Raw genomic sequence first — 16,642 nt, 5'->3', positions numbered from 1 at the left:
ATACATATGCACACTCACACAATCACGTACGATTTGCCACACTGGCGTCGATGCAGATACTTTTTGCTGCTCACGTTTTTATTTTTTAAACTCGAGTTTTATCAACTTGTTTTTGTTATCGAAATTGAACTTGGATCCGACTGGGGATTCTGATTCGCGCGCGTGACCCGCTGCGCCTATCTCGCATGTGCTCACTGTCGCAGTCACACACAAACTGAAACAGAAACTTATTTTGGGCCTTGCACTTGCCAGCCAACGCCGGACGAGTCTTAGCCTCCTCCATTATCAGGATGAAGCTTCGTGTTGTTGTCGGTTGTTGTTGCCCTCGTCTTCGTGCCTAGTGCCCATCGCCAGCCCTGCTGATTTCGTCGCCGATGTGTGACAAATCCGAACGCCAGCCCGTGTCGTCAATTCGCCACAATTTGTTTCTCTTCAGCACAAGTTGATGCTCTTCGTATTTCCCGAAATTGTGCTCTTCATATGTGGAGCCGTTAAACTGTTTAAAAGCATTTGGCAGCAATTGAAATTTTGTTAGCAATGCCACTGTTAGTGTGGAATAAAGGGCATAACAGTCGGGAAGGAATGAAGTCTATTTTTTTTGTTTTTTTTTTTTTTTAAGAGAAATTATAAAATATATTTATTTACAACTTAGCGCACCGCTACCTTATTGATAACTTAATCTAAACAGAATTACAATAATATATCTACTTAAAAGCTATATTAATATTAATATTATATATGGAGATATTTATGGTTAAATATGTACATATATTTCTGACAAATTTGGAGGTGTTAAGTCAGTAGGTGTATCCAGTAGGTCTTGAGGGTGGGAAGTCTATTTTTGATTAATAATAAAGTAGTTTTTATTTAATTATATATAAATAAATATATAAATTTATTAAATAACTAAAAATAAACAAAAATTTTGTTATACCCTGAACCCATTGAAAATGGGAAATCATAAAGTATATATATTCTTGATCAGCATGACGAGCTGAGTTGATATAGCCCTGTGCGTCTGTCCGTCCGTCCGTCCGTCCGTCAGTCCGTCCGTCTGTCCGTATGAACGCCGAGATCTCAGAAGATATAAAAACTAGAGAGCTGAAATTTTGTGTGCATACTCGTGTATACCATACTCAGTACGAGTTTGCGTTATTTTTTCGATAACTCATCCGATAACTTTTTTATCGGGAATAATCTAAAAATTGATTTTGTTTTTTGAGCCTCATTGGAATACTATTAGACGTAAAGATTTCAGATTTACTGTGTATATACGTATGATGAATACAAACATTTTGTAATCAACAGATTTTGGATACCACGCCCCCTTCGCCCCCAATTTGTAAAAAACGTATTTCAAGTACTAGAGACTTGTGCTTTGGAATGTATACACATTTTGACCATATAATTACGCCCTGAAAATTTCATTTAGATCGTATGTTTACAAACGAATTTATTCACCAAGTAAATTCTCATATTATTGCCCACACTGCAGCGCAGCCCAAGCGCAGTCGCTGCTTACTGCGAAGTTAGCAGAGCGCGGGCGCGTGAGGGTGGATGCATATGTATGCATGTGTGCGTGCATAATAGAAGTGCAGAATGATAAGTATATCAGCTTGGAGGGTTCAGGGTATCTCCTAGTCGAGCACGAAAAAGTATAAAATAATAAATTTTAAAAATAATTTAAAATAAAACAGATTTCCAAAGATGTAAAGTAATGAATAAAAGAGATTTATAAATAATTGTCTAAAATACTTGTTTTTTATGTTTACATATAATTTATCCACAATGCAGCGTCAGCGAAAATGGCCAAGGTTCTTTTTAAGTTTTTTAATATATATGCTCCATTTACTATTATTACCACCTCTTTAGAGAATAGTTAAATAATTTAAGTAGTAAAGGCTTTCAATTAAATTAGAAATGTATATGAAATCGTTTAAAAATTATCTTAATTTATTTTATTAATTATAATTAAAATTATTAAAATCGGTATTATTATATATATATATATTAATAATTATATAAATATAATTTATTCATTCAACTATTTTGGAATTTATAATTTTCAAGTTCAGTCTTAATTCCGTTGACAATCCTCCTCTTAGCACCCCCTCAAGCAATCCCATTGACATCAACTAACCTGCGGACTGGGACAACAGCATCAGCTCTAAGTAAACTTTAGGTCAGTGCCAAGAAAACATGAAGAGAACGTAGAATGAAGCGCGCATGAGCAGAACGTGCTCACAGTCTCGATTCTCTTTAGCGGCGAATTGAAAGCATTTTAATGAAATTTGCGTCGCGACTTTACATAAAAAGAGCTAATGACAATATAAATTCACATGGTATTCGGAAACTTTCTGCAGATGGGCAATAAGCGCTGAAGTTGACGATGCTCCCACTGTCAGCTCTGCGGCTACATCTGTGAACCTACATAAATATATATGTGGATATATGTATATGTATATCTATATATACTTGCTTTCAGTTGTATCTCTTGGGATAGCTGAGAACTGGGCAAATACAGCGGCGAATATCAGTAATTAGCGTAAATTGAGTTGGTAAAAAGCGCAAGTGCTTAAATTCCGACCCGATTTACAGCCGGCTGACACCCAACTTACCAACTTACTGTGTGCCACAATAGTCATTGCTTGTTGCGGTTGTCGCTCTGCTTTTGCTCTTCGCCGTGTTGTTGTTGTTGTTGCTGTTCATTATGTGGCAATTAGATGTCGCATTTGTGGCGAACCACGAGCCAGAACACATCCGATCAGAGTGTTCTCTCCTGACAGCAGGTGAAGCTGACTAAAAGCTTAGCGAGCTAATAAAACAAGTTGATTAATTTCGATGCTCCTTCTTGACCTTGACTGCCAGCCAGCTGGCTGTCAAGCCGCCAGGTTGCCACAGCCAAGCCAAGGATATTCGATTTCAATTTCCAACATTAGCTATAAGAATGTTCGCCTGAACTTTCATCCATGCATTATCGTGTGTGTCTCCGCCAGTGTCTCAATATAATGAACAGCATGTGGCACGTCTAAAAGGTATTAAACTTTTCAAAATACCTGCAACTAGATAGTTCGGATTTAAGTTTCGACATTTTTATATCGTACTCCGGAAGTTTTGCAAGTTGGCGAACCGAACAGCAGTTGATCTTAATGTGCAGACTTTCCCGAGAATAAATAGAAACTTTTCACTTGCAATTTCATTTACAATTTCGTGTATTGTTACAGGAGTGAGGAGATATTCTCTTTCCTTGGCATATTGAACCTCATTCTCACCGTATTATGATTTATGAATATACTTTTAGTTTCCTCAAATAAATTGGACATTGGAATCTCCCCCGAGTAACGCAATCAGTTTGAGCATGGAATTTAATTTTCCAAACGGGGTTTCAGGGCAGTGCGTTTTCCCGGGATTGAGCTGCTTTGTCTCTGTTACTGTGGCCTGGCCAGGAGTTGCAACTGGAAAACCGACGAAGTAATTCCAAATGCAAATGAATTCTGAAGAAATTTAGTTACTACAAATTTACGTATTTTTCGCTCTGACAGGCAACTGTGCAAATGAGTTTTTGGCACAGTGCGACCCCTTTCTCTTTTCAGCTCCGTTGACCAATTGAATTGGTTTAATTTGTTGCTGAAATGTTCGTGTGGCATAACTAAGCAACAATTGCATTACGCTACACAATGTAAAACTATCTAAAGCTAAGATTAAATTCGAGCACATCCTCAGATTGTTCTCACTTCCTGCCAGCTAATACCAGTCAACATAATCAAGCTACCAAATGGCAGCCCACTGCCAACAGCAACAGCAACAACAAAGGCAACGACTGCAACAGCAGCAACAGCAAAGCAGATGGCAGCAGCGACAGCAGATGGCAAAAAATGAAGTGCCAATGCGTGTCCTATATGCCAGTGGAGTAGATAAAAAGGCTGGCGGGCAGGGCATGGTGATGGGGTGGTAGGGTGGTGGGGCTTGATCTCGGCACTGATGAGTTCACTTCACTGAGCAAATGAAACGATATTGTTGTCAATTTAGGTGCAACAAAGAACAACAACGAACGTCAGCCCGGACAAAACAAACAGCATGTACGATGGCGACAAAGAATCCAAGAGCTTACTGTCGGCCCCTGGCAGAGGGCAAGCGTGGCGTTGGCCAGCAGCAAGGACTGCATGCGTTGACTGCATGGGGCGTATACCAGCAAAGGCAAACAACAACAAATTGCATGTCCTTCCGCCTTAGATGCAGCACACAAAATACGCACTCATATTTACTCTATCAGGTTTATAGACGCCTGCCGCGCTGTGACTGGGCGAGTGGCTGGCACCGCATTTGTGGCCCACCTGCAGCATTAATGAAAACCTTAAGTGACCTGCTACAGATACTCTTAGGTAAATTAGTTGTTTGAAATCAACTGAAATGCACCTGCAGCAACCAATTGACACAAACACCCACACAAGCACACATACAGACAGAAACTGCACAATTTTGGGGTTTCGCCACATGCACAACGCAGTAATCGTATATTTTCGGCTAAGCTAAGTGAGGGGGCGGAAATCGTCAAGGATATTGTGTCAAGTGTAAATTTATCTTATATCCATTAGCATATTAATATATTCCAGATAAGCATCAGAAACCGATTGAAAGAGGGAGAGAGAGAGAGAGAGAGAGATAAGTTTAACAAGATTGTCGGCGGCATCAACAAAATTCCATATTATTTCATATTACATGTAAATTCCAGATTTTGCAGTATGATAATTTCTAAATTCTGATTAGATGTGTGAACTTTCTTGAATCAATACTCACTAGTTTAATGATTTTTCGATTATAACGACATTTTTTATACCCAGAAAATAATCATATAAGATTGTCCGTACAGCCGTTAGTTGGAGTTGGAGTTCCAAATATCTTATATCTTCTGAGATCGACGCGCTCATACATACGGACGGACGGACGGACGGACGGACAGAAAGACGGACAGGGCCAAATCGACTCAGCTCGTCGCCCTGATCGAGAATATATATACTTTGTGGGGTCTGCCACGCCTCCTTCTGCCTGTTACGTACTTTTAACAAAACCATTATACCCTGATTTCCCTTTTTCAATGGGTTCAGGGTATAAAAAGAAAGCCAAATCTATATCGACTTATGGAGAAAAAGTTAGTATGAGTATTTACCTGTACTTACCTGTGCGCCATATCTCTTTGTCACCCCGATTACTTTAGCCTTAGGGCTCAAGAAACCGAAAACCAATATGCTCGCTTTGCTTTTGTGACTTGGTATTAAAATATCGCATCAATAGTTTTGCTTTTAAGAAACTTTTCTTCAAGTTTATTGGAGTGAAATCCGTAGTAAATTGAAATAAATAAATAAATTATGATGCAGTGGAAGCAAATAAATTAGATAAATAAATTACGCGTTACACTTAGGTTAGGTTAGACTAAATTAATCTGGCTGTGCAAAAGGAGGCAACTGTCCGTCCGCCTGGTCCTTAGAGTCTGACGACCTCAACGCCCTGCGGCGTGAAGAGGGACTCGGCTGCCAATTTGAGCTTCTCGTTGACCAATTTGGCGATTTTGGGTGTGCGGCGCCAGACGAATTCGCGGGTTCTGTCGTGATTGTCCTTGCTCTCCACCTCGACCTGCACATGGATAGGAAAGGGGGAATTGCAAATGGGAACAAAGAATGAAAGCTAATTGCTCAAAGCACAAAGGGGCGTTCGCGTTGACTGGCTCACCTGTTTGGGCTGCTGCACCTTGATTGACATCAGGGTGGCCCGATCATCCAGCACACTGAACTTAATGCGGCCGATCATCTCGTTGGTTCTGGCTGTTGCGCTCTTCACGTTGCGCACGCTGCCCCGCTTGAACGACTTCTCGACGCGCAGAGTCAATGGGCCCAGCGTGAATCTGGCCTTAATGGTCGAATTGCGTCCTTCCGCATCGCTGATCACCTTCACATTGCCCACACGTTTCAGCGATGCCAGGCCGGACAGACTGCCCTCCGCCTTTTGCAGCTTCTCCACTTCCGAGCCCGCTTTGCTGGCCCCCACGCCCGCCGGTTGATTGTAACTGCCGCTGCCCGCCTTCAGTCCCGTCTTCTTCGGGCTGTGCTTATGCGTCGTCTGCTGCCCAACCGAGGATTTCTTTGGGCTGACCTTGCTCGCCGCCTGCTCCCCATTGAACACTGTGCGCGTTTCCGCTTTGCCAGAGCCGGATGCCACGGCCTGTTGCGTCTGCTGCTCCTCCCCCGTTCGCTGCTCGCCGACTTTGAGGCCAAGCTCTGTCTGTAATTGCGTCAATTGCTGCTGCAATTTGACTGACTCCGTGCTACTGGCCATGCGCGGCTCCGATCTGGTATTCTTACTGCAAGTCAGATAGATTGACAAATTTGCATAATTTGACTTTGACTATGACGTTGGCGTTGACTTTGACTTTGACATTGCTGTCAGTTTAATTGGCTGTAAGCTGAATGTCATCTGCCAGAGTATGCAAAGAGCGAAACGCATCTTTCGCTATGAGACTGCATTGCTTTGAATCAAAAGATTTACAAACTCTTTTAGAGCTACATTACAGAATATATGCTACACGTTTCAGATTATACCTTTGATACTTTCATTTAAATGGATTCATATCAATTAACCCTTAACACTTTTTGTCATCTGACCATATTTACCGAGATAATCTATTTTTATCTAAACAATATCTTTACATATAACACATGTGTGTTTATTATGTATTCAATATATGGTCACTGAAAATCTCTTTTTAATTTAGCAATATTTTCATGTATGCATATTTATAATCTAATATTTCTATATAGTTCTTGCAATTTTTCACTTACAGTTTCTTGTGCGATGTTGTCTTGTGGCTTGTAGTTCCCTTGGTCTTCGTTGTGCTCTTCACAACAGTGTTTCCATACGTGGGCGTGGCCGTGGCCGAGCGCCCAGCCAGTCGGACAACGAATGGATCATAATTGTCGGCGACAATGCGGTTTATGCGAGAGAATATGGCATCAATGAAGTGATTATGGCGCGCTTGGAATGCATCCGTGGACATGTCAATCACGTTGTTTTTCAGATCACCTGCCCCGCACCATAGAAGATGTCACGTTAATAAGCTCTCACGGCACTCGCTAAAGGTTCATTTTGTGGCTTTGTGTGTTCGTTTCGGCATGAGGGAAAAGGTGTGGGTATTTGGGTGTTTGTGGTTAGCTTTGTAGTGCGTTAGTGAAGTGTGTTTTCAATTGCGGATGTGTCAACTAGTGTAGGCACGCATAGAGCCCATCACACACAGTGCAGCAGTGCAGCCCAGCAAGTGAGTGGGTGTCTGAGCGGGTAAATGGGGTGGGGAACAGGCATGGATTAAGTAATGTTGCAGGAAAAGCATTAAAGCAGTATACACATATAAGGAATACGGACTATAACACTGACATAAATTATACAATATATAATCATGCAATTGTTAGTATTTAAATATTCACAAGAGCTTATTCAAGCTCATTCGCTATTGACTAGTTTCAAGAATTAATCAAAGACAAACATTTCACATGCGCTATTTTTTTTGCTCTGTTTAAATCTAAATTCGGCTACAAAATGATTTTATGAAACTTTAGCACAATGACTACGACGTAGCTAATGAATTGAAATGTATTTATGATTTCACATAATCCATTCACTATTTATTGAAGAGCGTTTTCTTTTTTCTTCCATTGCTTTGCCAAACACATTCACTGGGCTACTTATCGTTAAATATTTTTAGCTACTTTGAGCTTATTTAGCATGCGAGTGTTAGTAAGATATCCCTCTCTTTCTCTTTCTCTCCTTCTCGTTGTCCAACTATTCGCTAATGCACAATTATAGAGTGCCCCTATTCAGGTGAAACGTTTAACATCTACTTTGTCCTTTAGGTGTGCCAATTAAAGCAAAGCAGAAGTTCATTGAGCCCGGTATACGTTTGACATATTTAAAATAGATGTAATAGTCGCTTTTTATAGAACACCCAGTACCCATATATACATATATATAAAGGAGAGTGCATTGGTGTGTGCCTGTGTGTGGGTGTGGTGTGCAAATATAATATTATGAGAGACAGGAGCCCAGCCACAAAGGGGATAAAAATTATTTACATGTGTCATTGTGTAATACATACTTAATTAAATGCATGACAGGGAGTCAGAGCTGATGCTGCTAATAATAAAAGTGAAGGAGAAAGAAATACAGACAGAGAGAGAGAGAGAGAGAGAGACAGAGTACGTGTGTGTGAGTGCGAGTAGAGAAAGTGGTGCAAACACCTTGACCATTATGCAAATCGTGACGCTTGAAAGTAATCGACGGACTCATTTTAAATAAAACACAAATTCGGATTTTTTTAGTTTTTTCAATTGATTTGTCAGAAAGTTGTACACAAATTTAATTAAAAATTTATTTAAGCAAATCTTTTGTGTCTGTGTGCGTGTGCAGCTTTGTTTTGTTTATGTTGTTTGTTTGTTTTTTGTTTTGTTTTTACAATATATAATAAATAAATAAATAAATAAATAATAAATTACAAATTTAATGAACCTAAACGCAAAGCTTAACAATTTGTGCAGTGAAAATGTTGATGGAAATGGCGTCACTTTTCATTTTGGGATAAGTCTGGCAAATCGTGCGCTGCCTTTCAAGCGTTCAACTTTTAGCTACAATTTACAGTTGGTTTAATTTCGTTTCGGTTTTGGTTGACTTTTTGTTTTCATGTTTTGTTTACTCTAATTACAATTTTACAATTTGCGTTATTTACGTTTACGGAAAGTTATGCGAGCCAGAAAGAAGCCAAAAACGAGAAAAGCCAGCGATTAATCTTTGATGTCAATTGTAAGCCAAATGTGTGAAAGCGTGAGTGAAAGGGAAAGTGAGCGACAGAGGCAGAGACAGAGATAGAGGGAGGATTACACATGTAGTAGAAAATTATATATAGAATAGCACTCTCGCATATATGGAAGATGCATTGATAATTTCTCCAACTGATTGTTGTTGTTTTTGTTGTGAACAGTAAAATTAATAACAAAGTCAATGTGAAGCAAGAAAAAACAAATTAAATTATTATCAATAAATTACACTATGTGAACAATTATTGTTGCTGTTGTAGTAGTAGTTCTTGTTGCTTTACATACATAAATTTAGCTATGTGTGTGTGTGGGAGGGGGCAGAGAGAGTGTGTAGGTGTGTGTGTGTGTGTGTGTGTGCGTGCCACGCGAATGGCAACAAAAATGCCTGCCAAAATGGCCGCTCGCCATTTAGCTCAGCCATTTTTGCCGCATTCCAACGCGCGGCGCACATTTTACTTTTATCTTTTGCATTTTTGTTTTTTGCTTTTCTTTCTTTTTCCATTGCTCATTTTGCTCTGAACATAATTTCAACAATTTGTGCTTCGGCATTAAACATTTTGTTGCTGTGCGGTTGGTTGTTTTTGCTGTTGCTGTTGTTGTTGTTGTGATCTTGGTGGTCATGTGAAACAGTCCGTGCGTAAATAACTTGGAATATAAACGAAACAAGTGTGTGGGTGTGTGAAAAAGTGAGAGGGTGGGGGTATAAATGTTGCATGTGCGTGCAGCTTAAAGTTTTGCATTTCTTTTGCTTTTGCTTTTGCTTTTGCTTTTGCTGTTGTTGTTTTTGTTGTGCTGTTCGCTGTCATTTTGCAGTTAGTTTGACTAGCACCAAACTCTCAATCAACTCATTTCGAGGATGTTGTATAAATATTCATTTACTTTAATATGCAAGTTTTTGCTTGTGTTTTTAGGTTTTAGTTTAGTTTTGTGTAAACTAGAGGTTTCTAAGACTCAGAAATAAATAAATAAATAAATTAGAAATAGGTTGTTGCATTGCAGTGATTGGATTGATTTGCTGTTTCGTTCTTGGGCATTAGGGATAGTCAGTGCAGGCAAAGAGTTATGCAATGTCCAGAAGATTTACATATGTGTGTGTCCTACCCAAAAAACGTTTGGCAGTGCCCTGCAACGTTGTTAGTCATTTCAATGTGGTCTGCTAGTCCCTGTCATTGGCAGTTCCTGTTTTGGCTGTCGTTCTTGTTGTTGTTGTTGTGTGTCGTTGTTTGTGGCAGTTGTTGATTTTGTTTGCGTTTTTAATGCTTCAGCTCTTTTTTGGACTTCTTGGCAACACTTGTTGACTTTTTGGCTTTGGCTGTTTTTGTTGCTGCTGTTGACTTGGACTCACGTGCTTCGCGTCTGGCCTCGATGACGTCGTCGCCAATAATATCATCATCGTCATCTTCATCATCGTCGTCGTCAGCCTCCTCGTCGTCACCTGTCAGCGCACCTGTAATTTCATCGACTCCATCATCAATATCATCATCACCACCATCATCATCATCATCATCATATTCATCGTCCTCGTCGTCGTCGTCGTCTTCGTCATCAGACGCTGCACCGGCGCCACTAATACCAGCAGCAGGCGCTGCGATCGGCCCCGCTGACACGCCCACAGCGCCCACCGCCGACTGCGCCGGAGCGGTGCTGACGACTAGATCGTTGTTGTTATTAATGTTGTTATTCTTAAGAGTGTTCTTTGTTGATGTGCTTGTGACTGTTGTTGTTGTAATATGCTGTTGTGATGATGCTTGATGTTGTGTCGCTTGTTGTTGTTGTTGTGGCAGTTGTTGTTGTACTTGTTGTTGTATTTGTATTATGTTTTGTTTTTGTTGGTCAATTGCATTTGTGCTACTTAAACTATTGGTGCTACCACTACTACCGTCTACAAGTGCATCTTCATCGTAAAAAACATTTAGTTCACCTTCGTTGTTGCTATTGCTCGTCTGTGTCTGGGCGGGCGCTGCAGCTGCGGCCACGTCCTCAACGGCGTTGCCAGCTGCAACGGGCTCGGCAGCGTTGCCACTCTCCGCGGGCAGGTCGACGCCGTCCGAGATGCCCGAGCTCAGCGAGCTGGCGGAGGCGGCGGGCGCAACTTCCTCGAGGGGCTGAGCGGGCGCGGCGGCCACGGGGCTCTGCTGCTGCGCACTGGCAGCGGGCACCACCTCGTCATCGTCGTCCTCGTCGTCATCATCTGTTAAAGAACGGGAAATGTGCTCAATTTGTGCTCACCAACGCCCGCCTCTTCAGCTTCGCGCCTTACCGCCCAAGATATCATCGAAGAGCCTATCTAGGTAGTCATCATCGTCGTCGTCCTCCTCGTCGTCATCGTCACTGGCGCCGGCTGCCGGGGCTGCCTGGCCCTGGGGCGTGTCGTCCTCTTCCTCATCATCGTCGTCCTCCTCGTCGTCGTCATCTGTAAACCCCGAAAGCAAAATAACTGTGTTACCCAAGGAAAGGAGAGCACAAGATATTCGTTAATAACATCACACAAATGGTCAGATATGGTAGTTGCGAGTGGTGGTTGATCGTTGAGTGCCACATGGTGGTTGCAATTGCCACTGCAGCTTTAGTGGTGCTGCTGCTGGTGCTGGTGGTGCATGGTGCTCGGGGTGCTCAGGTGCTTGCTTATAGATCAGTGAGTGAGTGTGTGTGTGTGTGTGAGGCGGATACCTACCATCATCATCATCAACCAAATCTCCCAGATCCGGCTCATCATCGTCGTCATCCTCATCATCGTCATCATCATCGTCGCTGGACGGCGCCGCGGCTGGAGCCACCTCGTTGTTGGCCGTCTGCTGACGGGACACCGCCCGCTCGCTCCTCGAATGCAGCTGCACCGGCGAGGCCTCAATCTGCAGCAGCAGCGCACTCAGTACGCACAGCAAAATCACGAATTTCATTATTGGTTCGTCTCTGCAACAGATGGAAATGCATAAGGAGAGGAGTTAAAAAGGCGGCCACGGCATTCGCACAGAACTTTTACTTTTGCGTTTAACCCAATTCGTTTGTGTTGTCTGAGTGCAACACTTTCTTTTCCATGACTTGTAAATTACATATTTATCGAACAAAGCCAACTCTGGCTGGCCACCGAGCTGCCCAGCTAGTCAATAAGACATCAAAGAAAGCAACCAAATAATTGCAGACACAGCATGAGTGTGTACATGAGTGTGTACATGTGTGTATACATGTCTGTGTACATGTGTGTATGTGTGTGTAAGTGCAAACATGTTTTTGAACTGTGCCTCAAAGTTGCCGCCGGGCTGTGTCCACATGTCCACTTTGTTGGCACTTGACACACAACAACAGCAGCAGCAGCAGCAGCAGCAACAGCAACAGCAACAGCAGCAGCAACTGAGGCTTCAACAGCAACAACAATGGTTTTTGGACAGCTGCAGGCGCCGTTTGACGCCACTGCCGTCGCCGCAGCTACCGCAGCCACCGCTGCGGCAGGTAAGACAGACAAGAGTGAGTGTATTGGAGCGGTACTGCGACTGGGCTGGCAAACGTGCAAAGTCGACTGTAATTGATCGAACTTGCCGAATTTCGCACTTGAAAAATAGAATCAAATTTCAACTTTGATGATGTAAAAAACTGAGCAGTTGTTATCAAAGCGAACCTAATTAAGTTTCCTGCTCGACTTTTATTTTTATCAGCTCTTTGCGAGTAAAGTTGTAAAGCTATTTGCAGGGTATTCACGTTATTTACGTGCCCATCCTCAACTTTCCATTCGCAACGGGTTTGTTGCTGTGGCTGTTGCTGTAGCTGCGATTGCTGTTGGCTCTTTAGCCATGACAATCAGCATGGCCAACAGCCAATGGCTATAACAAACAACCGCAACAATTGCCGTTGCTCTTGTTGCTGTTGTTATTGTCGCACTGTCAAGTGCGACTGCCCCAAGTGAAAGCAACGTCGCCAACGCAGACGCAGACGTCGACGTCGCTGTTGCTGTTGCTGTTGCTGTCGCTGCCTACGTCGACTGCCATGAACAAGTTTTTCTGCGGCGATTTGCTGTTGTGTTGTTGTCGCTGTGGCTTTTATTGTTGCTGGCTGCCTGTTCGGCCACTTATTGAAAAATGAGTAAAACGTTTTTAAAATCGAGTTCAGCTTAGCGCTGATAAGCAAACGTAGCTGGCCATAAAGCAAAGTGAAAACCCAGTGACCTACTGCCCGGCCCAGGCTAGAAGATCGGGCCAACCGAAGTCAAGTCGCCAACTTGGGGTATCTGGCTATGGCTATGGCTATGCCTGCAACTGTGGCTGTGGCTGTGGCTGTGGCTGTGGCTGTGGCTTTTCTTTAAGGGCTTCGCCAAGCCAAAGATAAAGATAGCCCAGATGATAAGCTCTCAGCGCAGTTTCATGGCGTCCAAGTAAGTCTCGCATCGTCACGACGCGACGCGACGCGAGGCGATGCGCTGCTTAATTAAAACTTTTACGATGCCGCGTTTTCTCGAGCAGCATTTATTAAAATCTGAAGCCCCAGGCAATGCAATGGCGAAAAGGAAGCGACATTTTGGGCGTGGCACTCCAGCGGAGATGACATATCACCTTCTCTTGGACCACGCCCCACATTTACAGTAGCTGCGGCTGCCAGGCAACGACAACCAACCAACGGAATGTGGCACACAAATAAATTTCTCTCCCGCATCCATTTGAGCTTGAGCTTGAGTCTTTGAAATTGAGTGGACAGAATCACAGCCGATTTAAGCTATATCTACTCGATTTAATAAAATTTCCCTAACGATTCTGCACTATAATTATCTTGTGTACATGGAATGTTGAGGAATTTCCTCATTCTCTTCCCATTGTACTTGTTGACGTCTCCTCAACTGCCAGCCACGACTGCATCAGCATCTTCGGCTGGGTACTTATAAACTCTGGCTATTGAAGTCTGCGAAATAGCATTTACTCTGTTCGTGCAGAGGTCTTCTCTTATGCTGCTCCTGTGCTCCCGTGCTCCCATGCTTCGATGCACCTTGAGCTGCTCAATGTTCTTCCATTTTCTCACCTAACTCCAAACATTTTACGCATCATGCTATAAGGCCAACAACAGGAAAGAACAAGAACAACAGCAACAGCAGCAGCAACACTGCAATGGGAAAACTTTTGACAAGCACAAGAGTGCGTGGCAGCCTCAGCACCACCCGCCCCACTTCCCACTTCTCACTGCTCCACCAATGGGAATGACAACCGGTTGGAGCTGTTGTTCTCTATTGTAGGCACTAACTCATATGGAACGTTGCTCCCACTATATTTTAATGTTCCATAGAAAAATGAAGCTAACCGTGTGTGCATTTTACATTAATATTCATGCGAGTGGGGGAGTGCCGGCATGTGGAGGCATTGAGTGGGGGAAGCACAACGAGAGTGTTTGCTGTGCACTTGCATGACAGCCAGCAAAATTACTTAAGCTCCTCACTCACACACTCACACACACACGCGCTCACAATGGAGATTATTGAGACCGATGGCAGGGCGCTTCGACTCCTGCTCCGTTCTACGCTACGTATGCATTGTCATATCAGCGTCATATCAATAAATATGTTGGCCGCACAAAAGGCTGCTCGGCGACGCCTAGAAAAGTGTCTCAGGATTTGCATATCAGTCTGTTGCCATCGCTATTCAGGAGCTCTCGAGTCTTTGTTGAAACTTGCCTCCTATGTGGGACGACTGGGCGACTGCTGCTGGTGCGGTTAATTTTCCAAGACAATGGCTGCAGCGGCAAAGTAGAAAAATAATCTTTACACGTGCCGCTTGAACTGCCTCGCCCCATGCTGCAGCACCTGCAGCCACAGCAGCATTTAGACAAGATTCTTCCTCTCTCTCTCCCTCTCTCTCTCTCTCTCTCTCTCTCTCTCTCTCTATTTCACACACTCAGATATTTTGCAATATTTTATATCCATCCCGCTCACATTGTGCATGCACAACGCATGAATTAGAGGCTGCTGCAGTAACACCAGCGCCACCTGGCGGAACAAAAACGCACATGCTGCATGACTGCCAAGGCTCCTTAACCAACTAATGGACGCGCTAGACGTACTTAGAGTTTTTCAGAATGCACACCCTGTGATGCGGAGGCTGATGCTGATTTTCAGGGTTCTCCTCGTATCAATTGATCTTTGATTAGCCTAAACTTATTTTATCTATAATTTTTCTTAGAGAAAACTTTTGTTTTTAGACGTAAGTGTATAATTTTTCCAAATCGAAAATTGAGTTTTTCACTAATAGTCCACAAGATTCAACAGTCACAAAGCATATTCTAATGTTTGCAAAAGCTTTGAGGCAGCATATACTTTTTTATTGCTTTGTATTGTAAACGAAAAAAAAAGCTGTCAAATTTTGGAGTATGTGATTTGTTCAGTGGTTTCACTCAAATTTCTTGGGAACGCCACAATGTCCGTGTCGAATATTTCTCTCTTAATAGCTTCTACTTGTCCTAAGTGCATGGCAGCTGTATTTGTTGCTGCTGCTGCTGCTGCCAGTGATGTGACTCTTTGGAACTACACTTGAGAATGTTTTGTTTTGGCAGCAAAGTGCAGAAGCTGTGCACACTAACGTAAACTATAACTGCGATGCCAGGAAACACTTAAATTAGCCACTGTCTGGAATGTGGGTCAGTTTGTAAGCAGAAACCTGAGAGGAGGCATGAGAGATTACTCAACAAGGCGGCTGCTGCTGCTCCTGCTGCTTCTGCTTCTGCTTCTGCTGCTGACCACAGAGCACACATGAAATGGCGCAGAGCTGGGCTGTATGGCTTGTATGTGGGGCAGAGCACACACATAAAAAAAAGCCGGCAATGGCTCTAAATTGCTGCGCTGATACAATTTATGCCCCAGCCAGTTAAGAGCCTGGGTCCGAGTTTGAGTCGGTTTTGGTTTTTGTAAGCTCTCGAAAATCAATTAAAAGTTCTTGCTCAAGACGCTGCCGGAGCGCTCTCTCTCTTTCTCATTCTCATTTTCTTTCTCTTTCTATTGGGCGTTTGTGAACTGTTTTATGGGTCAGCAGCAATGCGCTTGGCTGGTTTAATCGTTTTGCATGCCAATCGCTTGCTTGTCCTTATCATTCGAGAGTAACACACACACGATACGTTGTAACGATAGTCCTCGGGCTTAAACACAGTTAATCCAATGCTAACCTCGAGCTGCCCTTGGTTTTGATAATGTTGATCGATTGTTTGATGTTGTTCAGCTTTAGTTTCTTCACACACCATACATTAGTTGTCGAAATGTTTGTTTGGTTTAGAAGTTCGTGTTACGAAAACCGATTTGTGTTTGAGTGCAAGTGGCCGTTGCTCACTCCTCGAGTACCCGTCAAAGACTGTCGCTGTTTGAGCTTCTTTCGTATGGTTTTTAGCCTCATGCGATTCTGGACTGACTTTCTTTTTTCAACGTTTGCTTTTACCTGTTTCTCGCTGGGGGAGTTTTTGGTTTCTGATTGTGATTGTGGTTGTTGTTGTTGTTGTTGTCGAGCTTCGATGTTGGCAATTTTCACACCGCCGCGCACACAACTGTCTCGCACGACTGACCGTCTGCAACTGATCGAGGCTGGAATCTTCAGTTACCAGCATAGTTGTAGACGACACCGTGAAGACGCTTTACAGTTCCCCAACAATTTGTTTGCATTGCTTTCTTTGTGCTCTCTTTTCATGACATTCCTCTCTCGCTCTCTATCTCTCTCCCGTTCCCACTCGCACTCCCACTCTCTAGCACACTCATTCTATCTCGTTTTTTGCTGGCCAACTTGATTTTCAATCAATTTTGGACTTGCGCTCGCCGGCGTTCCTATGGGAAA

General features: G+C 43.0%; 2 protein-coding genes across 10 annotated transcripts in view; both read right to left on the bottom strand.

Annotated features, from left to right (window-relative positions):
- The window catches only part of dpr10 (defective proboscis extension response 10), a 51,034-nt gene extending 50,800 nt beyond the window's left edge, over window positions 1–234 (bottom strand). Inside the window, exon 1 of one of the 2 annotated variants that reach the window (XM_089258883.1) lies at window positions 19–234. The gene's annotated coding sequence lies outside the window, so the exon portion shown is untranslated. The remainder of the gene's footprint in view (window positions 1–18) is intronic. The other variant, XM_089258884.1, reaches the window with a different exon arrangement.
- A 5,056-nt stretch (window positions 235–5,290) lies between these two features.
- On the bottom strand, window positions 5,291–16,404 carry ect (ectodermal). Of its 8 annotated transcripts, none has more exons than XM_089260296.1 (8): window positions 16,253–16,403; window positions 11,530–11,768; window positions 11,116–11,292; window positions 10,777–11,046; window positions 10,201–10,302; window positions 6,834–7,074; window positions 5,728–6,355; window positions 5,291–5,631 (listed from the first exon to the last, which is right to left on the bottom strand). In XM_089260296.1, the coding sequence occupies exons 2-8, from the start codon at window positions 11,753–11,755 to the stop codon at window positions 5,482–5,484; spliced, it is 1,794 nt and encodes a 597-aa protein (XP_089116422.1). In that variant the 5' UTR covers window positions 11,756–11,768; window positions 16,253–16,403; the 3' UTR covers window positions 5,291–5,481. The 8 variants fall into 8 exon arrangements, with proteins under 8 accessions (XP_089116422.1, XP_017958261.1, XP_089116423.1 ...); XM_018102772.3 differs by having other exon boundaries at window positions 11,116–11,268; window positions 16,253–16,402; XM_089260297.1 differs by lacking the exon at window positions 16,253–16,403 and adding an exon at window positions 15,987–16,204.
- Between the last annotated feature and the right edge of the window lie 238 nt (window positions 16,405–16,642).

The sequence above is a fragment of the Drosophila navojoa genome, chromosome 4 (genome assembly GCF_054131105.1).
Source record: "Drosophila navojoa isolate 15081-1374.11 chromosome 4, UAZ_NAV_1.0, whole genome shotgun sequence".
Classification (NCBI taxonomy): domain Eukaryota; kingdom Metazoa; phylum Arthropoda; class Insecta; order Diptera; family Drosophilidae; genus Drosophila; species Drosophila navojoa.
This window is presented reverse-complemented; position numbering and strand designations above follow the sequence as displayed.